We start from the raw sequence: 26,162 nt of genomic DNA on the forward strand, positions 1-26,162 counted from the left end.
TTTATGAAGGATTGTGTCAGAGATTTCACTTGCTACGATCCAACAAGTTTTCAATTAGTCTGTCCTCATCATACGAAATAGTTGATTACATCCCTAGTCAGTACCTTAACATGTAGAACCATGATCTATTGTCATTGAACTATCAAATACGTTATATCACCCGAGTTACGCAGAGATTTGCATAAATCAATAAAACAGTTGTTGATTATAATTGCGTCGCACCGTGTTGAACGAACCGCGCTTCGCCAGTTGCCATATAGGACTGTATCATTAATTTTATCGCCTTTTTCATAATTGTTCCGCTCGTTTTCATCATCATCATTATTATTGATTGATTTATTATTATTATTGATTGATTTATTATTATTATTATTATTTGAGGAATGTTTAAGGAAATATTACAAGTCTTCAAGCACTCAATCATCACCTACATAATGACATCTTCCACGAATCTCGCGCCAGATTTCGTCATAAGTATAAAATCATTTAATCTCCGATGATTTACCACTTTGACCAATGGCGTTACGATATTTATATGACGTCACGCATACTTGCATAATTCATATCGTAGGCCAAAATTTTGCGAATTTTTTTTGTAATTTAATTATTCTTGCTCTTGAGAGAGTGAATGTGAAAACTGCTATTTTTATTATTTTAGTTGTTTAAGTTGTTGTTTATCTTGCTGCTGATATATTGTTATTTAGTTTTTATTTTTATTATTACTCTTTAAAAAATCATGTTGTTCATGTTGATGTGTTGTTATTGTTTTTGTTGCTATTGTTGATGTTGACTATGTTGTTGTTGACCATGTTGTTGTTGTTGTTAGTTATTGCTGTTACTATGTTATTGTTGTTGACTATGTTGTTGTTGTTGTTGTTGATTATGTTGTTGTTGTCATTGATGCAGTTTATGTTTTCTACCTTGAATTGTTGTTGTCAATATGCTGCTACTTGTTTGTGTTGTTAAATTCTAGTTTAACATTCCTAAATATCTGGTATGGGTATAACAATTTTGTATAGGCGTGTACTCGTATAACATTACTGTACAATGCAGCATTACTACACAGTACAACGTCACTACGCAATACAGTACTACAAAATTTTAAATTATTCATAATAATATTAACACAAACGTGTACTACAATTGAAAAATTCTAAAGCGCGAAATATATTATGACGTTAATCTCTTTGGTGGCAGGTCCGTTACTTAAAAAACGGAGCTAAACAATACGATTGTATAATTATGAGTGCAGAAATAAATATGTATATATACATACACACGCATACACACACATGCACACACATATACAAAATATATATATATCATATATGTTTATGTATATATATATATATACATATAACTATATATATTATTGGAGAATTTATATAGCGCCCATTAATATTTTTCAAAGGCGCATGTATACATGTATATATATATATATATGTATATATATATTGTATATGTATGTATATGTATATATATATTGTTTGAGACAGTTTGTTGTCAATGTTAAGCTGCTAGTTTGTTTCAGCTCGGCGTAATTTGCGTTGTATTGGTGTCACTTGAATTCAAGTTATAAATAAATTGATTAAGGTTAGATATAGTTGATATATTAATAGAATCATTTTATTAATTATTTTGTTGTTGTTTTGAAGTTATTATTTTCTACTCCGACGTGTGATTCATTCCTTATTGAATACCTTTTTTTTACATATTTATTCGATGATTCATTATAATTATTAAGTTATTTGTACTTTCAGTTATTTTCATCTGCCAATCGATACCCCATATATCTTCTCATCTCATTATTCTCATTATGTGCATTTGTATAGCGCTTTTTATAAGAAAAATCCTCTCAAAAGCTGTCAGAGTATAGGACAGATGGAATGGTTACCAAATAAATATATTAATTAACTTTTATTGATGCTTGTTCTTTTAAATTAAAATATTTCCAAATTCAACGGAAGTAAATTAACTTAAAAAAAATGCGTAAATTGGAAAGGAGTGAATTGGAAAGGAGTGAATTGATTACATTTAGATAAAGTAGTAAAAAATCTGAAAATTGACTGACTATGAAGATATGAGGTTATAATTATATAAAATTTAATAACTGACTCGATCTCGAGTCGTGTCGGAAAAATTAAAAATCGCTCGCTTAATTATTGTCTGTTATCTTCCTTGATTTTCTAATCAATCAATCAATCAATCAATCAATAAATCGATCGGTCAATCAACCAATCAATTGATCAATCGATCGATCAACTATTCAATCAATCAATCGATCGATCGATCAAATAATCATCATAATCAATCAATCAATCAATCAATCACTCAATCAATCAATCAATCAATCAATCAATCAATCAATATAGTTACTTCCTCGAATTTTGTCATTTATAAATAAAGCACATTATTTCAATCATAGACGTTCTTGCTACTATGAATATTGGTGTCAATCACAATCAATTAACAAATCAATCATTCAACCGATCGTCCTATTAATCAATCGATCAACTAAATTTATATAGCCTAAACTTCTAACAATTCAACTAGCTCAACCCAAAACTTGCAGAACATACAATTACGAATAAGAAGTGCAATAAAATAAAATAATTTCCTAAGGTTGAGTTTAATGAATATATCTTCATTTTTAGAAGTGAATTCTTGTTTAAGTTGATTAATTTCCTCCGTGGCTGCTAGGCAATTATTAGATAGCTTCGACCGTGGTGGGTTCCATTTAGACTTGAAGAATCTTCTATATTCAGGTAGATTAGGTAGTAAAGTTTTTATTATGTTTTTATTGTTGCTAAAAAAAGTCGTTAAATTTTATGTCCCTAACTAATTTATCAATTCCTTCAGTAATCTCGGATATTTTCATTTTTTTCGGTGTGTTTTAAAACCCAAACCCTTACCTAGTAGGCCAATTTGGTCCTTTGCTAGGTTGTATTCCGAAAGATTAAGAATATTTAGAGGGCAACGCTCCCTTTGTGGGCGCGTTATTGTGGCGAGTTTTTTTGGTTTTTTAAGGTACAAGTATTCTTTCTATAGGCCTCCATGAAAGTCCTTATGCACGTGCATTCGCTGTTATTTCTGCACTTGTTGTTGGTGGCCGTTTGTCTTTTCATGAATTGACTTCGCCTCTTCTCTTAGGCTAGTTAAATTGTTTATACATTCATCAATGCGTTTTATGGTCTTTGCATCTTTAGTTGCCTTGTTCTTTTTAAGAGGATTATTCTTTTTCTTACTTCATTGATGTTGTTTGTTTTCAACAATTCATCAGCCGTGATAATCATATTGTTCTCCATATTTTTTATGATGTGTTCCAGGTGATTCATCATTGGAGATCTAATTTCAGTGTATGTCTGTTCAGCTTTTGTTTTTATTCTTTAGTCCAGTTGTCCAGTTGGATTAATCCTCTCCGTCATTTTCTTCAGGTTGCGTTACAAAGTAATTGCGCTGTCCTGAGTCCATTTTTCTTTGTGCCAATGGGTCTGGACATATTTGGGTTAGGGTTAGGGAAATTAATAAAGCAAATATTTATCCAATATTTTTACTCAAACATCAACATCGTTAATGACTTTAACATCAACTTCCTTAAAGACTTTAAATAGACATAAATGGGATATGATCAGCCAAAATTTCGCGGTGGAGGTGGAATGATTTTTAAAAATTAAAAAGTTGATGATCTCTTCCTTTTGCCAGTTCCCGTTTTGATGGGATGATTTTCCAAATCCTTAAGTTGACAATCCACCTCATCGCATCCTTCCATAGATCCGTCACAGCAACTGGATTTGATTATATATATTTTTATTATTTTATTTACTAATTATTATTGTCATTATTATTTTATTATTCTTGTTGTTGTTGTTGTTGTTGCTGCTGTTGTAGTAGTAGTTGTTGTTGCTGTTATTATTGTTGTTTTATTTATTTTCTTTGTCGAATGTGTCTCCGGCCAAAGAGTTCAAAATGACTTGTCGCATTCGTTTCTCGCTTTTGTAACATCTTCTAGTCTCATTATAACTCTTCCAGTGCTTCTGCCGTGTATTATATATATATATAATACACGGCAATACAACAACAACCCAACCCAAAATTGCAACCCAACAATACAACAACTTTATGTCTTCTCTGGAAAATGACGCTAATATCCTTGATATTGACAACCTCAAAAAACATATTCAGCAAAAATATAATACATATAACTCTACAAAATTGCAACCCAACAATACAACAACTTTATGTCTTCTCTGGAAAATGACGCTAATATCCTTGATATTGACAACCTCAAAAAACATATTCAGCAAAAATATAATACATATAACTCTACAAAATACTTTAATTAAATTATATGTTTAAACAATATTTAGGCTCTGAAGATGGCATTACGCCGAAACAGCGCTGTTAGCTTTATTCCAGTTTTAGATAAATATGAACTCAAACAATACCGCCTCGTTGAATGTCTTATAAAGAAGTTAATTAATGCAAAATGAGCAAACAATTTCAATGAAATTTGCATTTCTGAAAACCTCGTTCCTAAATATATATATATATATATATATATATATATATATATATATATATATATATATATATATATATATATATATATATATTTCTAATATATTTATGTTCATTTATTGATGGATAAAAAAATGTATAAATATGTGAGGATGTGTAAGTTAATTTAAATTAAATTCAACAATAAATTCGTTTTTTTTCGACAGAAGATGTCGTCTACAAGGGCCGGAAAGTCAGGTTTGGCTGCCGAAGCTCAGAAAAAGGTAGGCTGTCCTATGAATGAGTGAATGAATGGATGGATAGATAGATAAATGAATGAATTAATTAATGGATGGATGAATGAATTAACTAAGAATGAATTAGTTAATTAACAATTGATTGAATGAATAAGTGAATGAATAAATGTTAGGATGAATGTGTACAATATCTTTACATCTTCTTTATAAATAAATGAACGAACAAACGAATGAATGAATGAGTGAGACCAGATATTGGAACATCAACATAACTTGGTATAGATGACTAATATACAACATGTGTACAACATGTGTGTGTGTACACAAGCGTTTTGTAGGCACACACACACCACACACTAAACTGAATCTTTCTCCATCCTCTAAACTTTACAACAATTTAGAAAAAGTCAACAATTAAATTAACTCACACTCCATCACCACTCACACACACACACATACATATATATATATATATATATATACATATAAACGATATATAATTAATACTTAGCTTAACTAATTGTCATTAATTAATGCATACCGGATCTAAGATCGACTGAATGACGCCTGGTTCATACACTCATTCATTCACTCATTCATTCACTCATTCATTCACTCATTTATTCACTCATTCATTCACTCATTCATTCACTCATTCATTCACTCATTCATTCACTCATTCATTCACTCATTCATTCACTCATTCATTCACTCATTCATTCACTCATACACTCGTTCATTCACTCATTCACTCGCTCACTAGTTGAATCAAATAAAAACCAACGGTACATCTAAGTGAATGACTTTATTGTACAAACACAAGTCTGATGACGCAAATAAAAAAGTCAACACAATTATTTTGTGTTATTTAAATTTGTTTGCGTGTATATATGTATGTATGTGAGTGTGTTTGTTTGTGTGTGTGTGTATGTTTGTGTGTGTATTTTTGTATGTGTATGTTTTTGTGTGTTCATGTGTATGTAGAGAGAGGTGTGTGAATATGCATGTGAGCGTGTTTGTTTTTTATCCGCGCAATTTTGCGATTAAGATAATGGTGGTAAAAGATGATAAATGATGATACTGAAAGATGATGTGAATGATTAAGGTTTCTTATCCTTCCTTCTTAAAAGTTGACGCCCCTCTAAATTTTTTCGTTATCTCTCCGAAGATTTCTTTTGTAATGAGACACCCCTACCTACCTTTTTAATGTTCTTCCATTTTTTTTTCATAATAAATTACCCCTCTTTTCCTTCAACCTCTCAGTCTCTATCCTTTTTTTATGCTTTCAATCCTCTAAGTTATCTATCAATAATTTTAAATTAAATCGGAATCTTTAACTGAAGTTTTTTCTTAATGTCTCGCTCTTTCTCTTTTCTCTCTCTCTCTCTCTCTCTCTCTCTCTCTCTTTCTCTCTTTCTCCCTCTCTATCATTCTCTCTCCATGACTCATCAGCATTCTTGTCGCTAACGACTTGGTTTAAAATTTTTACAATACTGTTGATTGATTTTAGTGAAGAAAATTGAGAAATTGAGAAGAAAATACTGTTGATTGATTTTAGTGAAGTTAGATGAAGAAAATTCTTAAAATAATAGTTTAAATTTTGTGTTTCATCTGCGATTGTTGCTGTTTTACAGCCGTCGCCATAGCTACCACAACCACTACCACTACTACTACATTACTAAGGCTGTTTCATTACTACTGCTACTACAGTGCTACTACTTCTACTAAACTTAAAGATCTCCAACCAGCTGTTGATACTGATACTATCGCAAATATCTGTCCATTGAAACATGATAGGTATGCTAATGTAGGTGACTGCACTTTGGTGGCAGACAATGATTTAAGTAGACCGACTTTTATGAGTGGAACGTTTTATGGTCATTCATTTATTCATTCGCTCAGTCCTTCATTCATTCATTCGTTTATTTAGCCATTCATCTATTCACCCATTCGTTCATTCAATCATTTGTTCGTCTATAATTTTTATTCTAAATAGTTAAATGTTTTAGACTAAACACGATTACATAAAAATGCACGCAATTAATAAAGAAATAAAAATGTAATTATTCTTACACAACACTTAAGCAAAAAAAATACCGACAGATTGAAGCAAATTTCGATCCAGAAGAGGCTACAAAATGTTTGCACTGGATCCAGATGATCACACACGTCCCAGAAATCCCATCAGATCCCTCACAAATCGACGGCTCCCACGACAAATTCTACCAGCTCCTTGGCGATGGAGTCATCCTCTGCAAGTTCGTTCATGGCTCGAATCCCATAAATTGAATGAATTCATATTTGGTTATTGCCGAAGTTTTGACATTCAAATTAAAAATATATTTTATTGAACATGACAATGCGTTTTTACGTTACTACAGACTCATTGATAAACTCTTCCCCGGCAAAGTGAACTGGCAAGATAAAAGTTTCCAGCCAGCCAAAATCGAAGCCATGAAGATTATGCGAGAACGAGAGCGCATAGCCACCTTCACCAAATTAGTCCAACAGTTCGGAGTAGCGGACACAGCCACGTTTCCAACGGAGTCCCTGCACGAGAAGGGAGCTCTCAACCTGGCTCAAGTCTGCGTCTGCATCAGGGCTCTCGGCATCGAGGTCAGTAATCTTGACTTTCTAAGAAGTATAACAAGTATGTGAGAAGTGGGTGAAAGTATAATTCCAATTTCTTAATTTCTGCTAAAACACCACAATTTTGTTAGGCTCAAACGAAACCAGGATATTCGGGACCCGATGGATTTTGGCCAAAGAAGCACGAAAAAAATTTGCGTGAGTTCAGTGACGAACAGTTGAAAGCCGGACAGAACGTGATCAGCCTACAGTACGGAAGCAACAAGGGAGCCACCCAAGCTGGGATGAACATCGGGAAGAGCAGGGCGATATTAGACTGACCAATTTGGAGCCATGCACGATGGGCCACGGAAATGAAACCAACTTGTTTCTACTCATTTCATTTTATTTGTATTCAATTAATTATTTATATAGTCAGCGACTGGAAATAGTATTTAATTTAAATCAAAAAATTATCTTTCGATTATTCAGCATTAAAACAATAAAGAGATTGTTTCTGAGGTTATTTATTCACATCACTTAATATGAAAACCGCGCTGTATCTGTCACAACAAACGAATAATGATAAATTCAATTGAGCAAAGATAAGTTCAAAAAACGTCCAACAATAACTAATATGAATGAAAAATAATTCACAAACAGCAGAACATGTGATGAGAACATATGATGAGAACATATGATGAGAACATATGATGAGAACATATGATGAGAACATATGATGAGAACATATGATGAGGAGTAAAAAATTAAACACGAAAGTGACGACAAAGAACGTGCAAACAGTTGAAGAAGAAGACATCACGGATGATATTAATATTGAAAATTTGTAAAAAAAAAGAAACTATTTACACAAGTTCGTATTGCATACGTCAGATACATGCAAACAGTTCGCCTGTCCGCCTCCTTGCAATTAAATATGAAGAAAAATTTAATATGAAGAAAGAAAAAAAACACGAAAACAGTTGTCAAATCTTTGCGATGGAAAAATGGAACTAACTCGGCTGTTTATCGCAACTGTTTGACACCATCTCTCTTACGTTACCCTAATTGTACGCGTGCGTTGAATCTATTGTTCTGACGAATTCTTGATATTATAAAATTTATAAATAGTCGCGGAGCGTGGTTGGATATGTACATTCGGGCAATCAATCGAATTACGAAATCAATATTCTGATGGAAGTGCGAAATATATTAATTAGATTAAATGGTGTAAAAATGTTTGTACATGTATAAACCAAATAAGACGATCAGTAATATAAATCAGTGGTACATGTTTGTGTAATTAACGGAAATCAGCTCAAAAATATTTCTAAATAAATTCAAGATAATTAAGCTGAATCGCAGCAACTTAAAGAGAAAATAAATCTGAATCAAATTCATGAATAAAAAATGTAATTAAAGCCATTAAACTATTCACAAAAAGTGCTTGGCACATGCCAAAATAAGAAAAAAAGAATTTTTGCATAAGATTATTGGTTAAAAATAGCATTTGAAATGTTAATCACCCCTATGCCTCTGATCTATTCAATTGGATGTGTATATAAAGCATAAGACGCACGCAGGTAATGCACAATGAATTAAGTAAACAGAATGCATCATGTACTCGATAAAATAAACTCAATCAATTCATTAGAATTAATAAACTATTATCGTTACCATCATTAATTTTTAATCATTTAATCCTATAATCAAAACAAAAAAACGAAAAACACAAAATAAAATTAACCAAAACCAAAGAAAAAAATGTTTTAAATAATACTTCTGAAAGCAAAAACTAAAAGAAAATTTAACAGAACAACTGCTCCATCGTTTTGGCCTTCCTCTCCGGACATCGGGTTTGAATAATTTTAGGTCTCTGCTCAAAGTTGGGCGGGTCGTCGCAGACGTGTACGATGATTGACGGCATGTCCCCAACGCCCGTGTACACTTCGTACGCATCACCTTCGGAGCCGTCGGGTTAAGTTGAGTGGTTTATTAAAGATGATTATTTTATAATGTAGCACAAATATCAATCTTAAGAGAACAATGAAAATGATTTAACGCAGTCAGACCTCCTTATAACGAACTTCTATACAACGAAAATCTTTGTATATAACGAAATTTATATACTGTACGGAAGTCAAAATGTATTATAACATTAATAGAGAGTTTAGAATAGAATTAAGTGCAGTCTAACAAATTCAATAATTTAAGATTTTGAAAACCGTCTACAAACTTTTCCCCATTTTCTCGATGGCTGCCAGTAGTTCGTGATTGATGACAGGCTTCTTCTCCAGTTGTACCTCCCAGCCAATCGGTGGTGAGGAGGGTGGGGAGATAAGGAAGAGGTTTTCTCGCGGGGGCAGGTCGAGGTATTGTTGCTGACATGATAAGATCGAAGGCTGGTGGAAAAAATAAATTAACATTTTAATAATTAAACAATTAGTTGCAATCTAGATAAAAAAACAGATCAGAAAAATTTTTTTTGCTAAAGTGTAAAGTTGCTACTGATTTGTTCATGAAATATATGCTTCAAATACACCCCAACTTGCTATTTTTTCTCGCATTCATTTATATAGTTGGGTCTCTTCAAGAATAGAAAATTTCATTAAAACAACATAAGCAACAAAGAGCAACAATGTGCAGATCAAAACATGTGAATTTTATAAATCACAGTACAGAAACATGTGTTTGTATATGTGTGTGTGTGTACATATGAAAATACGGTGCTCATTTGAAATTAACTTACCTGGACATAATAACAGTGTACAAGACTGCCTTCCAGCTTATAGTTATTCAGGTAATCAAAGCATTGCCGTGAGGTCTCCAACGAACTCAGTTCCACTCTGGCTCGTCTGAAACTTGATAAGTACTGAAAGGTGGCTAGTGGATCTATTTGTCTCACTAAACCTTCAAACTTCAACTGTTTGTTTGTAATTAGTATGTAATTAAAGTCCATTTTTTAAAAAGTTAAAAATTTTTATTTTTTTATTTTGGAAAAATTTAATTTTTTTATTTCAATTTAACAAATGATAGACTTTTAACCATTAATATTACTAATTAGATGTAAATGTTTCAATAAAATTATAAATTCAAAATCTTTTCATGAACAACTTTTAAAAAATCAAAAAGTTTGAAACACTTTTTCATCGAGCGAGCAAAAAAGTTCGTCGTATAAGTTAGTGACAATCATGATTTGACTTGGGGTGTTGATGTCATTTTTAATCAGAAGACTGGTGTCTATTAAGAGTTCGGACCCACACAAATCGTGCGCGTCTACGGAAGCTGCCTCGTCCAGGTGGCACAAAAGTTTGAGATTGTCTTCGTTGTTCACAATGTGGTGGTGGTTACCGTTTACGGCGTCTTCTTCGACTTCACCTCTTTCCGCCACTAATATTAATTTAGTAATTTAGTTTAGGTATTTTTTTTGGCTTTGGATTAAAATTGTTTGAAAAAAAATAATAAAAAAACAAAATTAAATTAAGACTCACTTTTAAAAAAAATTGTGATAAATTTTCTGGAATGTTTCAAACGTGGCCGACGGGCAGTAAAGGTAAAAATAAAAAATTTAGAATCAAAACAATTTCGAATTAAACTGAATTTGATAGCGTTTACTTTTAAAATTATGAGTGTTGGCAGGTTAACTGGGCTACAAATAAATGCGAACAGTGTGTTACTAACATACGCTACTTATGATATTTGGAATCACTTAATTTGGGATTAAATTAACAATTTTAAAGTTTATAATTTACTTTACTTTGCTATAAATTACTTCCATAAAATGACAAATGAAGACCCTGCTTTCAACTATGTGCCCATTCACATAATAACTATTGAAATGGTACATTCAGTAGGTAGGTACATTTCATTTGCACCATATATTATACCTACAATACACATATGCACATATTACAACGTGTCGTGTTCTCTAAATGTGGAATACAAATTAACAACTGGGTATAATTTTAAATCAATTTTAACAAGAATGATGATCCTATCGAAAGTTACTTCTGCCTCAGTAAGACAATGTATTCATATATAGAATAAAAAGACAACGTTCTAAGTGTATGCATAATAATTACATAACAATTATAGTTAAATAATAATTGAACTCTCATGAATTTTGTCATACAGAAAAGCTAAAAAATGTGATGCCGGATGTAATTTTACAAGGCTTCCATGACGTAACACAACAATATTTGCTCAAGCATGTTTCATCTCAATACAATCAATTCATATTACATTTGCATTGCCTAAAACTTATTCAAGTTCTATGGCACCATCGTCTCATAATAGCATTACACAGTATAGACTGTACTATTATTATAACCTACTATGATTTGACAAAAATATCACTTAAATATTTATTATTATAACGCAAACCTACGTCACTTTATTACTAAACTGTTACAGTTCGCCCCCACACTTGTCACACAATACCTAACATTTTTGTTACTATTTTGTATAAATGAGTTTATGACCATGCGAAAATTGTCAGCTACATCATCCATGTATAGGAAGGACATCAACACAGCAACACTTGAGAAACAAGACTTTTAGAAGTTTTTTTTACAAATTATTGTCAATTTTCAGATTTTAGCACTTATCTAAAAATAAAATTGTTCTTTTAACGAAAAAATATTATTTGGATCCTATAATTTACTCTATCATGTCACATCGTTCATTGGCCATAAAAAATCGTATGAATACAAATTAGAGCTTCTCTATAAGCTTTGACAAAAATCTGCTGTTTGAAACCTAGGCTCTATCTTACTTCCTTCTGTCCAAATTTTACCATTTTGGCTTTTGATACTAAAGTTGGAGATTGTCGATAAATAAGTTTTGTAATGTACTGAAAAAAAATTCGCAATGACTCATTTAAGCGTATCTATACTGACATTTGCAATTTCTTCGTTTAAATCCAATATCTTTATTAATTTTAAACTTCCAAGATTACAGCCAGATCAGAGAAAAAAATAAACCAAAAATTCAAAACGAATAAACACCTCCATCGCCAAAGGATAAAACTTAAATTTGTAATTTAAAAGAAAGGACTCCTCTTATGTTTTATTAATTTATCAAGTTATTCATGTGCTCCATAACGTTTCGAATCGATTAAATTGAGTTGGTAAATAAGTCAAGTCTTATCTATCAATTTGAACGTTTTATTAAACTCTTTCTCAACGCTCGGATGGTTGGACGCACCTGATTCTTGACAAATCATCGCCTAGTGTGAAGTAAAACAAAATCATCAGCCATCGTCCATCTCCGAGGAAATTTACGACGATGACATCATTAGCTGTTTTACGTCAGACCGTTCATGAATTGCGGACGAATCAAGACGCGCTGGCATCCGAACATTGTGGGGAGAATAATTTAGGAAGATGAAAGAAATAAAATAATGAGCTACTTTTAAAACGAGCAAAATAAATTTGTCACGTGCTATGCAAATTCTAAAAAAAAAAACGTCAACCCAAAATAACAAGACAAGACATACCCAACACTAACGAAAGGATAACACGAAAATGGGATGTCGAATATACTATGGTTGGATGAAACTGAATTGAACTGGATGGCAAACTCACTAACAATATCTATTTTAAATGTGAATGGCAATTTGCTATAGGCATTTTTTCATTTAATACAGATCATGAGCAATAATTAAACACATAAATATATAATATATTTAAACATAAATATCGCCCTTTTAATAACTCATTAAATTAACCGTTAATAATTATGACAGTAACAAAATTGACGGCAATAACATTTAATAACATCAACAACGACAACAACTATTATAACAGCAACAACAAGATTTGACAGCAACAACAACAATAACCGTTACAACAACTTGGTAAAACAACTATGATATCATTAATATTAGCAATAAAATTAATAACCATAAATATGTAATAATAATAATATAAATAATAATAATATAAGGCAGCAAAAGTCCTAGAGTTCGACATGTTCCCCGTACGGGCCGTCCTTAAATTGAGGAGGTACTCCATCTCCGGGGTTGTTCCTCTTGAAGAAGCCCTTCCTGATCAGCAGCTGGTTGCACCCCTCCCTGTCTAACTGGGTCAGGTCGACGGTCTAAACAAGGTCAAGTTGTTAAAAACGGTGGATTAATGTCATGAGTTAAAAAAATCTATTATTATGAAAAAATTTATAAATTGATAATAGACAGACAGACAGACAGAGAGACGGACAGACAGAGAGACAGACAGACAGAGAGACAGACAGACAGCTTACCTCAACCTTCTCATCCTGTGCATTAAGGAAGTAGAGATTAGGAGATGCTCCTGGGACACTCTTGAATTCAACATTGTGACTGTGCGTGCGTGCGTGTGATTGGATAAACGGCGGAAGAATGGGATGGGAGGATAAATAGATGGATAGACGTTTCAATTTTGCACGCGGCGACAAGTAGACGAATGGACGGAATGGTACATCCAAGAAATGTATTTATCAATACATGGCATGGCAGATTGGCGAGTTTCATCATTTTATGGTAGATTTTATTCAAAAGATATTCACAACGGTTAAGGATAATTCATTTCTAATAATATTTTGTTTGATATATCAAATATTTATTTGACGTATTTCTAGCATCGCTATCACTATCTTGTATAGTCAGATACAGATAAATAGCAATATCAAAGTATATATGCTTCAAATTACAGATCATAAGAGCATTTTGCAATAGACCATGACCAACTTGTTGACTCAAAGTTTTGCTCACTTATCAATCAATAACATCATGCATATAAAGTTACAGTGAAATTTGCAATAATTTTGATTTTTTATTTTTCAAATTACTTCTACCTACATACCTACTTACCTACCTACCTACAAACCCACCTGCCTACCTACCTATCTTTATGTCTGCCCACTAAATCAAAATAATTAAAAACAATCATAAATACATCTTACAAGCAAGCCATTTTTATAAACCAATGAATTGATTTTTTCTAGAAAAGCACACCAATAATAATAATAATGTTTAATAATAATAATAATGATATAGTATATTTTTCATTAACATCATTATCATTATAACTGAGTTACGGATGCAACAGATGTTATTAATAATGATTATAATGATGGTGATGATGAAGATGATGATGAAATGGGTGTGACTAGAACAACAGGTCTTAAGAACACATATTTGGATTACAACACTAAGCTGAGTTTATGAATCATGACAATCATTATAACAAATATTATCATTATTGTTATAAATATATTAAAATAAAAAATTCATAATAATATCTTAAATTTACTGATCCCGATTAGAAAAGCATTATGACAAAATTAAAATGGTTACAGGTAAAACTATAAACGCAACCAGTAAATTCTGTTTCACTAATTTAATGATTAAACAATTTTTCACTCTAACTTAATTTGAACCAATAATATATTTAAACTTATGAATAGCAATTTGGCATATTGGTCAAAGCAGCTGCCAAAGCAACTACGTTCTAATATAAAAAGATCTCCACTTATCCCATATAACATGTGGATTTTGTTAATGAAACTTATGAGAAATAATTAAAAGAGAATGACCTTTAACCCTTAATTTAATTAATTTGGACAGGATAATAATTTATGCAAATTTATGCCGGAAAGGATACAACAAAGGAATGTCATCAAAGATGAATCTCTTCACCTCTGGGTACCTGTTCAAACGTCATCCACTGCAGCTCTATAAAAAAAAATTATTTATGAAAGTGTTTTTTAATTTAAATTAGTTAATTCAAGTATAAAATAAATATCTTAAATATTTTTTAACAAACAAATTGAATTTTTATATTTTAATATAAAAGATTTAAAAATAACTTAGCTTACCTACAATAGTCACTACTATATAGTTATTGTTATAAATATAATATATATATAGTCATAATTTACATACTTACATTTGTAATGTTATGTAATCATTATTTATACATATATAATATAATTTATTTACATAGATATATATTAGAATTAAACAAAATAAATTAAAAGTTATAATTATATATAATTACATCAATGTAATTTGTAATAACATATGTCATAAATATAAATAATATATGATTTATTCATTATTTAATATCATTTTATTACATATAATTTAAACTTGCATTACGATTACATTTATCAAATTTTATAAAAATTTATTTATTCATTTTAATTTAATTAATTAAATATTTAAATTAAAAATAAATTTAAAACTTTTTTAATTTTAAAAGTTAAAAAAAACGAAACCTCAACCAAAGCCCTCATAATTCCCTTCTTCTCCTTAGGAAATTGAATTTCATCGAAGGCCTCATCTTCCTCTGCACGGATCAAACTGCCAAAAACTAACAAACTAATTAGGAAATAATAACCCAACATCTCCGACAGCACCATCATTTTAAAATTCACAAATATATTCAGATGTTTAAAAGTGAATCGTCGATTAAATAGTATTTCTTTTATTTATTTAAATGCCAACGTGTACTCGATGCATTGGCTGCTGTCGTTTGTGTTCTGTGTCTCTGTCTGTCTGTCTCTCTCTCCCTCTGTGTTTGTCTGTCTAGGTGTGTGTGTGTGTGTGTCTGCAAATGATGAAAGTTACTTTTATTGATGCAAAAAATGCAAATTTCGAGCTTATGTGCCACACACACATAGATTTATTCACCAACATCATGCACACACACACGAACACACACACACACACACACACACACACACACACACACACACACACACACACACACACACAAACACACACACACACACACATACACCACATACACACACATACACCATTATACACACACACAAAAACAAACACACTTGAACACACTATGAACAAAGTCAGCCAAAGTTATATAAATATATACGTTAATAGGTTAATTTGAAAAGTATCCATATAAAAAAATCAAATTAAGGCCAATGGCCTTCAAAACATGCCACTCCCATGCTGTTACATGTTTTGCTTCAATTAATTAATTTATTTATTAAATAAATACACCATCCAGAAGCGAAGAGATTCATTTTTTGATTTTGGCTACTGACATTGAATGCAAGTAATCAATATCATCCACAAATCTGACATCATTCAGGATTCTGTCTTCATTATCAACTCCGCCCATCGAGATTTTTCCATTTTTTTTTTCCTTGTTCATTTTAAAATGTTTAGTTCAAAGTTTAGAACGTTAATCACTTTGTTTAACTTTTTGTTTCATGTCCTGGACAACCGCTGAACAATATAGTTTCATTGGAATACGTTTAAATTTTTATGTCGCATTTAGTGTTTTTGATTTTTGGACATTTAAATTTTAAAAACCAAGTTTCTGGTTTAAAAATGTATTTCCTTATAGAAAAAATATTATTCGTTTATTTGCTCCTATTTGTAAACTGAATGAAAACACAACTTAATTTTATAAAATAAATAAATAAATTTAATTAAATATGGCGGACCAAGATTTAAAAAGAAAAGTCAGCTCGACCGCTGCCAAATCCAAATCGTCTGAATCTGAATTCTCAATAAGAAATGGTGTTAGTAAAAGTACATTTGATGACGATAAGAAAATAGAGTCCATTATGGAAGAAAAGACCACAAATAATGAAGATGGAAAAAATTTTAAGGACACAAGTCTTCTTAGTATTGATGATGTGTTGGAAGAGGTTGATGAACTGATTGATGAGTTTGACGACGATACGGATAACGATAACGAGGAGATGAGGCCTCCTGTTACGCCGTTTGCTGATGCTGATGCTCAGGAACAGGAACAGGAACAACCCCCACCGACATCCGGTTTCTATTTTTTATAATAATCACATGATATATTTCTTGAAAATTTTTAAAAAAGATAAAAGTATTACAGTCATTTTTAATTTTATTATTATTAATTATTATAATAATTTACCGGTATAATTTTTTATATTTTGAAAAATTTAAAAAATAAAATTGCAACTATTAATGTAAACTATTAATGTGAACAATTCTTGAAAATTTGTTTCCTGTCAGTAGCTGAAGACCAGATTTACAGGAAAAACATTGAAAATATACCTAAAGCTTCTTTCAAAAATATTAAATTATCCGAATCTAGTCAAAGGTTTTTTAAAATTTCTACAATTAGTTCTTTAAGTTCAATAGACAATGCAAGTTTGAGGCGAACAAAGAAAAAATCTATGAAACTAGAACAGGTGTCACATTTGCTAGAAAAAGAATCAGTAGCATTTTTAGATGATTTCGATATTCCTGACATCCCCATAGAAACTGATGAGGAAGAGGATGAGGAGGAGAATGATGAAAAATTGGTAACAAAAAGTTCTGAAGCATCCACAATCAGTCCAAGTTTTTCATCTTTGTTGTCTAAATCAACAGATTTGGAGTCGGTGTTGAGTGATGCAGATTTTTTATTTCGACCGATGTTTGGACCTCAAGATGCTGAAGTTGTAGGCAGACAGCAGGAAACTAGTGACTTCACATTGCTCGACCCTGACCACCCACAAATGGACAGATTCCAGGAAGCACTGAGAGAACAATATGAGAAGAAGAATGGCGAACTGATAATTGAGATGATGGAGGCGAACAATTGTTTAAAGAAGAAAAAAGAAGAAAAAACTGAAATGGCTCTCTACTTGAGATACCTACAAGTAAAAATTTTGCTGGTTTCAATTATTAAAATTATTATAACTAAACTAATTAGACTGTTACTGTTTGAACACATGCTGATGGTTTATCCAGGCAGATGTTGAAAAATCCAAATCCATCCTTCAGAAGCAGCAGACTGATTTTGAGGAAGTGTCCCAAAAGAGGAAGAAGGAGGATGATGAGTTGGAGGAAGCCAGAAGGATGTATGAGGAAAAGTTGATGCAACTGCAATGTGAAAATAAAAAATTGGAAAATTTAAAGGTTGTTGTAGTTGCAATGTTTAACATTTTTCAATTTAATGTTTTTTATTTACTTTATCGAACAAACAATAGCCGATCCATACAGGAATCAGTTAAATGTTATGATGTAATTATAATTATATGGTGAGGTACCTGCAAAACATCAACTGATACAACTCAAAGTTGCCAACCTATCAACCGACCAGCCAACGAATCAACCGACCGACCGACCGACCGACCAACCAGCCGACCAACCAACCAACCAACCAACCAACCAACCAACCAACCAACCAACCAACCAACCAACCAACCAACCAACCAATCAACCAACCTACCGACCAACCAACCAATCAACCAGCCATCCAACAGACCGACCAACCAACCGATCAGCCAACCAATCAATCAATTAACCGACCGACCAGCCAACCACTCTACCGACCGACCGACCGACCAGCCAACCAACTGACCGACCGACCGATCAACAAATGAAAATAATACCAACCTGATCCTTACTTAGGTAGAGTTGGACAACGTGAACACCCACCACTTGTACCTGGAGTGCAAGGGCAGTGCTCTGAGAGAGGACATCATGATCACACGCAGGTGCCTATCCCGAACCAAACAACTGGCCAATCAGGCCGAGGAGAAACAGCAAGAGCATGTTAGGATGATGAAGAGGAATGGTGTGATGGGGTGTGGCGTGTGGGTGTATGTGGAGGAATGTTGGGTGGAGGGGTGCAGGCAGAGGAATGTGAATATATTGGGTTTTTTTTCTGTTTAATCAATGGCATTATCATACTTGTTGGAAATATCATCACTGTCTCTTATTATGATAGTTGTCATTATTATCTTAATCTTAATTCCTGATCATTGATTGTGTTTAATTTATGGAGTCTGCATGCTAACTTTAGATTTATCAAATAATGAATTTATCTTTGCATGAAGATATTAAATACTTCGATTTACTAGTGCAGTTAGATATTTCAGTGGTTAAGATGTCTGGTCCTTTCTACTGTTGTGCAGTAATCGCGTTCGATTACAAAGAGATCCCCACTTGTCACATGCAATTTATGTGGTGCGTGACATGATACGTGTCGTGCTTTGTTGTCTTTTGTGTGTTTTGTTTGTTGACACCTCTGAATTTTTTAAAATTGAACGATAATTTAAATTGAGAAATAAAAATCGTTAAAATGAGTTGAATGAATATATTTAATTATTAATGGAGTCACAGGAATTGAAATATAATTATCCAGGACCTGCTGCTGACACAGTTGAACAGGAAGAAGCAGAGGATCGAGGAGGACATAGACGCATTCAACCTGAACATCGATGCCATGCAACTCGAGATCAAGCTGCTCAATGAAAGTATTTCCGAGGCCGCTGTCGAACTGGAGGTAGGTAGCCGAGTTAGCTCAGTCGGTAGAAGTGCCATGTTTAGCGCCGCTTTTACGCGATGGCATGGTTCGAATACTGATTGTCCGAAATTCAAAGACCACCATACGTGTAATGATGCGGTGCTTGCGCGTGCGTACGTGAGGTGTGTGTGCGTTGTGTGGTGTGGATAGTGTACAGCCTTTGTGGCACAAAAGTTCAAGTAAAAGTATAAAATAACATGTAAGCAGCTCTGCATTTTATAGAGTAGCATTATAACGAATGAAAAAAAGGTAGGTCTGTCCGTCAGTTGATTAACTGAATTGATTGATTAGCCGTGATCGATTAGCTGATTAATTGGCCGGTTGATTGAACCAATCATTAGTGAACTACCAATCAATCAACCAGCAAACTAACTATCTAACCAACCGACCGGCCAATCAATTAACCAACCAGCCAACCAACTAACCAACCAACCAACCAACCGACTAATTAATCACAGGCGGTTCAGTTAGAGAAGAAGAACGTGATGCAGCAGTGGGATTGTCAGTTGTTGATTGCCCAGAAGAAGGACGAATCGCATAATCAGGCCCTCCAAGTATATCAGTTAGTAGTTATGTATTACAACAATACTATAAATATAATAATGGTTATATAATAATATTATCAATTGTTCCTTACTTAATCAACTCTGAGACGCTTCCACAGCAACGAAAAAAACAATGAATATGATGAATGCAAGCACAACACACACACACATTGCACGTGATAAACGGGGACCTCTTACATTCAAAGCCGGTCATTGCGACAGCAAGAACAAGTGCCTTAACCGTTACGCTATAACAATATCAATAACAATATCAGTAATAATAATAATAATATCAATAGTAATAATGGTAATTTTAAGATATATATTATAACAAGAAAATGAAAAATTTTTCAAAATCCTCAAAACGAAAGGTCGATATTGGGGCAGTTGAAGTCGGAGACCTCGGCCATCGAGCAGCTGAACAAGGCCGTCAGTGAGGAGCAACTTAAGAATGCTGACCTCCTGATGGAAATGAAAAAGTCATTATTGGGATTTTTTTTATTCATTTATTCAATGATTTAACGAATGGGCGAATGAATGAATGAACGGCTGAATGAATGAAAGAATAAATGTGTAATAAACGAACGAATGGATGAATGAAGGAATGCTTAGAGGAATGAATAAGTGGTTGGCTGAGCTATTGATATATAAGAAAAAAATATACAGAATAAAAGATGACTCAATTCAATAGCAAACACGTATATAACTGGTCAATCGGTCGGCTAATCAATTAATCAGAGTTTTAAGCGTCTAAATGGTGAGACAAAAATTTGAAAAACATTTGAGCAGGGGTCAGTACACATCGAAGGTAATCCTGAAGATTATGAACGCCAAGCAGCCGGTCTTCCTGAACCTGCAGAGGAAGAACGCTAAATTTGATGCCATCGTCAAAGAAACGAGTAACGCCGTGGTTCTGTCTAACATCGTATGTAATTCTCTCTCTGTCTGTGTGTGTGTCTGTGTGTATCTGTGCGTGTGTATGTATATGCCTATGTGTGTGTTTGTATGTGTGTCTTCAAATAGTTCTACAAAATTCTGCTAATAATTTTCCTAACACCTGCCAGCAAAAGGAGCAAATCCAAATAAAGATAAGGAAACTGCAGAAGTTGTTGGACAAGCAGTTACTTGAAAAGTACAAAATAAAAGGTATGTAGCGTTATCAACAGCCTAATTAATTAATAATTTTTCATTTTATTATAATAATTTATCAGGAGAGATCGCGGAAAAAATGAGAGATGGAATGATGGAAGACACGGTGCTGGAGAAGATGGTGAAGCAGTTGCATCATGTGCAAACAAGTACCAGGATTTCCGTTCGTAGTAACTGTGCTGATGTGATAACATTGTGATAATAATGATAACAACGATAATAATAATAAATATAATAATAACAATAATAATAATTTGTGACGATGGCAACAATGCTCACACACGCGCACACACGCACGAACACAGGAGCAGCAAATCATCTATAAAGAGAGCCAAATCGCTCACTTGTTCGCTCGTCTCGGACGTCAGCAAATCGTGAACGACTCGCTGCAACGTCTGCTCTCGAAGCTTCAGCGACAGGTGGCCAACAAGAGCGAGAGTATAGCTAGAGCTAAATGTGAACTGGCAAGGCTGGAATCGTCACTCCACAATACTAACGCCCAGATGGTGCAGTTGCAGAAGAAATTGGATCGTCTGCTTGAACAGTCTGGAGTCAGTTTCTGTTTGTCTCCGTGTGTTTATGTGTGTGTGTGTGTTTGTATTTTTTCGTTTGTGTGTTTTCTGTTTAATCGTTTGCACGCGTTTGATTTTAGAAGTTTGCGAGTTTGCGTTCGTGCGTGTGTATGAGTGGTTGGTTTTATAGTCATTCTATGTTGTTTAGTGGTCGTAAAAATAGTAGTTGATAAGTTTTATTTTTTGCTTATGTTTGTCGAAATAAGTTATGAAAACTAGGTAAATAAACGCTTGTATCATGCCTTCCAGTTTGGTTTTATAGTTCATAGTTGTCCTATTATATAATTAATTATAAATAAATTCTATGAATGAGTGACTGACTGGCTGGCTGGCTAACTGACTGGCTGACTGACTGACTGACTGACTGATAAACTAACTAAATATCCATCGAATTGATTGATCTATTGGTCGATTGGATGGTTTGTAGGTTGGTTGGTTGGTTAATAGGTTGGTTGATAGGTTGGTTGGTTGTTGGTTAATTGATTAATAGATTGAATAAATGATTGATCAATAGATTGAATAAGTGATCGATTGTGTGATTGATTGGCTGGCCACTTACTGAACTGACCAGGGTATGAACGTCAACCCATTTGAACTGCAAATATCGATGCTGAACGAGCAGATCGAACGAACCAACGCGCAAATCAACGACCTAAGAAAAGTTTACACATTACGTCATGTTATTTTAAATTTAATTATAGGTGTAATATAATTTATTATAATAATAATGATAATAATAATTATAATACAAATGATTATGTATAAATATATAATCATAATTGATTGAGCGATTAGATTGATTGAATGAATGAATAAATAAATTAATAAATAAAATAAAATAAATAAATTGATTAATTAATTAATAGGTGTGGCTGGCGGACCAGGCTAATTTAATCCGCAAACTGAAGGATCGAGATAATGAATGGATTAAGATTAATGAGATTAAGAAAGAGCTGAGATTGATGAATATCAAAAAGATTAGAGTTCAAGGTCGTTGAAAGATTGATTGGATGGGGGATTGGTTGGTTAGCTGGTTGATTATTTGGTTGATTTATTAAGTGAGAGTGAGTGAGTGAATGAATAAGTGAGTGTGAGTGTGATTGATTGGTTGGTTGATTGATTGGTTGGTTGGTTGATTTAGTGATCGATTTAGTGACTGGTTGATGGATTTATTGTTTGGTTGAATAACTGATTGATTGATTCTTCAATTGTTTAGTACAACACATCAATATATTGTTATTAATGATTATTTAAAAACGGTCTTTAATGAAATTTGTCGTATTTCTGAATGCTGTCGTATTTCTGTCAACCTTATTTCTGCAAAGCAGGAGAGATAAAGCGAGAGGGAGAAGAGATAGCGGAAACGATAAGGTGCATGCGCGTGATGGATAGGGATGTGACCAAGCTGAACTGCATGATAGCCAATAAGAGGCTGACCTACTCTGAATCGCACGACAGTCAGAAGTTTCTACTCAACTACTTTGAAGCTTCTATCAAGGTGATGATTTATTAATTCATTTGTTCATTCGTTCGTTTGTTCATTCCATTCATTCATTCGTTCGTTCGTTTGTCCGTTCATTCATTCATTCATTCATTCATTCATTCATTCGTTTGTTCGTTCGTTTGCTCGTTCGTTCATTAGTTTGTTTTTCGAAATCTGATTGTTTCATTTACAGAATAGGCAATCAATTAATTGATATTTTTTGGTCAATCAATCATTTAATTAAATAATTAACCAATTAACTAATGTTTATTTCATGCATATTTATCGGAAGTTACTAAGTAAGCACTGAAATAAATTAACACAGAATATTCAGTAGGAACTTGATTACCCATTCACTTAACCGGCCAATCAATTTGTGAGTAATTTTGCGCAGTGAATTTAAAATGTTTCAAAATGATACGCGAAACGTCAGGAGGAGAAGAGTCGCTACTTCGATCTGCAGTTGATGTTCAATCGACTGCTGGATGAGAAGCAGGCTATGGTCGAGGAACTACTCGAGATTGAGTTCGTTTCTTTTCATATCACACACAAGTATCAGATTTACACACATACAAACACGCACTTACACAAACGCACTTATACACACATACAAAGACACACAGACACACGCACACAAAACAAACACATGGAATCAGGAAGCAGATTTTGTTATGGGAGCGCAAGGTTCATGTTGCCCGGGAGATGAAGGCCACCTTCGCTACCCTAACCTGGGTGGACGAGATCAACACTATGAAAAACGAGATATGGAAGATGGAGCAGAGGAGGAGTGTGCTGAAAAGGGAGATTGAGAAGATGCACAGGTGTCTTGAGAAGTTGGCCGTCAGGTTGTCTGTCTGTCTGTTTCTGTCTCTGTGTTTCCGTGTGTTTCTGTTTGTGTGTCCGTCTGTCTGTCTCAGTGTGTTTCTGTCTGTGTGTATGTGTGTCTATGCTTATGTTTTTGTAGGTTTTCTTAAATGTTTTTGTGCGTTTCCGTCTGTATGTGTCTGATTGTTAGTATGAGTGGGTTTGCTCGTTGCTGTACTGCGCAGTCATTAAGCCAGATATGTAGTATCATCATTCGCGTTAGACGTGTGCTCATTTATTTATTGAATAATGGAGGTGAATAAGTCTCCCTACTCGTCATGACTCTAACAAGATGATTGCATCTCACGTACGTTCCTGGGAAAATTAGATGAAATGTATGTGTACATTGTGCTGAATCTGAGGAAACTTTTTTGGTATTTTTGTAAAAAACAAAAAACTGAGGATGTTCAGTTTATTGAAACGAAAGACGTTGCATCGTGTTTAGTCACATTACTTTTTATGATCATATAATTTGTCATTCTTGGTGCTGCACGCTAGAATCACACGATGCAGTTCATCTTTCCATGGAACATTTTTTTGTGAACGGTTCATTTTGTCTGTTTGTACTGTTTGTAACGCTGTATAAGGAATAAAAATGAATTGGCCATCTGGAGGCGTCTGCTGACCGCCACACAAAATGGCAGGCACCATTTCATCAAAGATCTCTTTCAACAATTCTAGCATTACAATACAAACGTTGCATATGACATGCTGGAAACTTGTTACATTTGAACCCGGTCACTGCGGCAACAGAGGCAGGCACCTTAACCATTACACCATCGCACCTCACCTACCAGATTTCTTTTATTTCGTTAAGGAACAACTGATACTCTTGATAAAATTATAACAATTTGAATTAAAATTATTAAATATATATAATTATATGGGAATAAATATGGAATAAAAATGGTTGCACAATTGAGCGTACGTCAGTCGTACATACATACATTACATGCAAGCAGGAGTGTGGAGTTGTTAACGTTGGATGAAACATCTTTGAAGGCCAGACAGAAGGTTCAACTCTGCAGGGTCATCAATGATCTTCAAGGCAAAATGAGAGAGAATACTTTGGTTGGGTTTTGTTGATGTCATCTGTCAATCAATTAGTCAATTGGCCAACCATTCAATCAATCGATCGATCGATCGATCAATCAACCATCAATCAGTCAGCTAGTCAATTAATCAATCAATCTGTTGATTGATTAGTTAATAAGTCAATAAAAAAATCAATCAATTAATCAGAGAGTTAGCGGTCAAAACACCCTGTCTCATTTACAGGAATTGAAGCGTAGCAAAAAGGAGTTGGGGCGCTTGAAAGACAGCAACCAGTATTTGAAGGAGGAGATCGTACAGAGAGAGATTGAAATCAACAAACTGACCAACCTCATGCAATCCATGAATGAGGAAATTGCCAGCTGCAAGATCGATAAAACGCTGGTTGGCTGGCTGGCTGGCTGTTTGGCTGGTTGAATGGTTGTTTGGTTGTCTAATTAGATGGTTGATTGGTTGTTTGGTTAGATATTTGATTGGTAAGATATTTGATTGGTAAGATATTTGATTGGTTTATGGTTGTTTGGTTTGATGGTTGATTGGTTGTTTGGTTAGATATTTGATTGGTAAGATATTTGATTGGTAGGATATTTGATTGGTTTATGGTTGTTTGGTTTGATGGTTGATTGGTTGTTTGGCTTATGGTCGTTTGTTTCATGGTTGACCAGTTAATAAATCTACGTCAACTGTTGTAGTATATTATAATATTCTAAAAAAAATTTGTTGGCTGAATTTATTTAAATTATCATATACAAAAACGAAACCAACAAAAATTATCATCAACATTCAACCATCAAATAATCCGACTGTTCAAAATTGATTTAAGCTTGAAATGCAAACTAATCAATCATTCATTATTCAGTCAGTCACCAACGAACCAACCAACC

At 33.4% G+C, this 26,162-nt stretch overlaps 5 protein-coding genes across 5 annotated transcripts; 3 read left to right on the top strand and 2 right to left on the bottom strand.

Moving 5' to 3' along the window:
- Positions 1–1,521: 1,521 nt before the first annotated feature.
- HELRODRAFT_185576 (hypothetical protein) lies at positions 1,522–7,848 on the top strand. Its single transcript, XM_009019042.1, has 5 exons — positions 1,522–1,593; positions 4,725–4,781; positions 6,858–7,012; positions 7,136–7,370; positions 7,475–7,848. Exons 2-5 carry the CDS (start codon positions 4,728–4,730, stop codon positions 7,661–7,663), a joined length of 633 nt encoding a protein of 210 aa, XP_009017290.1. The 5' UTR covers positions 1,522–1,593; positions 4,725–4,727; the 3' UTR covers positions 7,664–7,848.
- HELRODRAFT_185578 (hypothetical protein) lies at positions 7,831–10,931 on the bottom strand. The gene is made up of 6 exons (XM_009019043.1): positions 10,815–10,931; positions 10,465–10,712; positions 10,072–10,245; positions 9,559–9,724; positions 8,070–9,284; positions 7,831–7,991 (listed from the first exon to the last, which is right to left on the bottom strand). Coding segments are annotated over exons 1-5 (744 nt in total). The 5' UTR covers positions 10,816–10,931; the 3' UTR covers positions 7,831–7,991; positions 8,070–9,129.
- Positions 10,932–13,280: 2,349 nt separating this feature from the next.
- Positions 13,281–15,018, bottom strand: HELRODRAFT_78998 (hypothetical protein; the record flags this gene model as incomplete). The annotated part of the gene is made up of 3 exons (XM_009019044.1): positions 13,281–13,421; positions 13,581–13,659; positions 14,963–15,018. Coding segments are annotated over 3 exons (276 nt in total), but the record flags the coding sequence as incomplete, so codon positions are not given.
- Positions 15,019–16,769: 1,751 nt separating this feature from the next.
- HELRODRAFT_172389 (hypothetical protein) lies at positions 16,770–20,679 on the top strand (the record flags this gene model as incomplete). The annotated part of the gene is made up of 8 exons (XM_009019045.1): positions 16,770–17,115; positions 17,329–17,658; positions 17,749–17,960; positions 18,052–18,219; positions 18,715–18,948; positions 19,451–19,591; positions 20,071–20,174; positions 20,529–20,679. The coding sequence occupies 8 exons, from the start codon at positions 16,770–16,772 to the stop codon at positions 20,677–20,679; spliced, it is 1,686 nt and encodes a 561-aa protein (XP_009017293.1).
- A 232-nt stretch (positions 20,680–20,911) lies between these two features.
- HELRODRAFT_172390 (hypothetical protein) lies at positions 20,912–25,072 on the top strand (the record flags this gene model as incomplete). The annotated part of the gene is made up of 9 exons (XM_009019046.1): positions 20,912–21,082; positions 21,222–21,303; positions 21,369–21,469; positions 21,612–21,857; positions 22,745–22,868; positions 23,207–23,376; positions 23,795–23,886; positions 24,018–24,206; positions 24,907–25,072. The coding sequence occupies 9 exons, from the start codon at positions 20,912–20,914 to the stop codon at positions 25,070–25,072; spliced, it is 1,341 nt and encodes a 446-aa protein (XP_009017294.1).
- Between the last annotated feature and the right edge of the window lie 1,090 nt (positions 25,073–26,162).

This window comes from Helobdella robusta (genome assembly GCF_000326865.2).
Source record: "Helobdella robusta unplaced genomic scaffold HELROscaffold_23, whole genome shotgun sequence".
Classification (NCBI taxonomy): Eukaryota; Metazoa; Annelida; class Clitellata; order Rhynchobdellida; family Glossiphoniidae; genus Helobdella; species Helobdella robusta.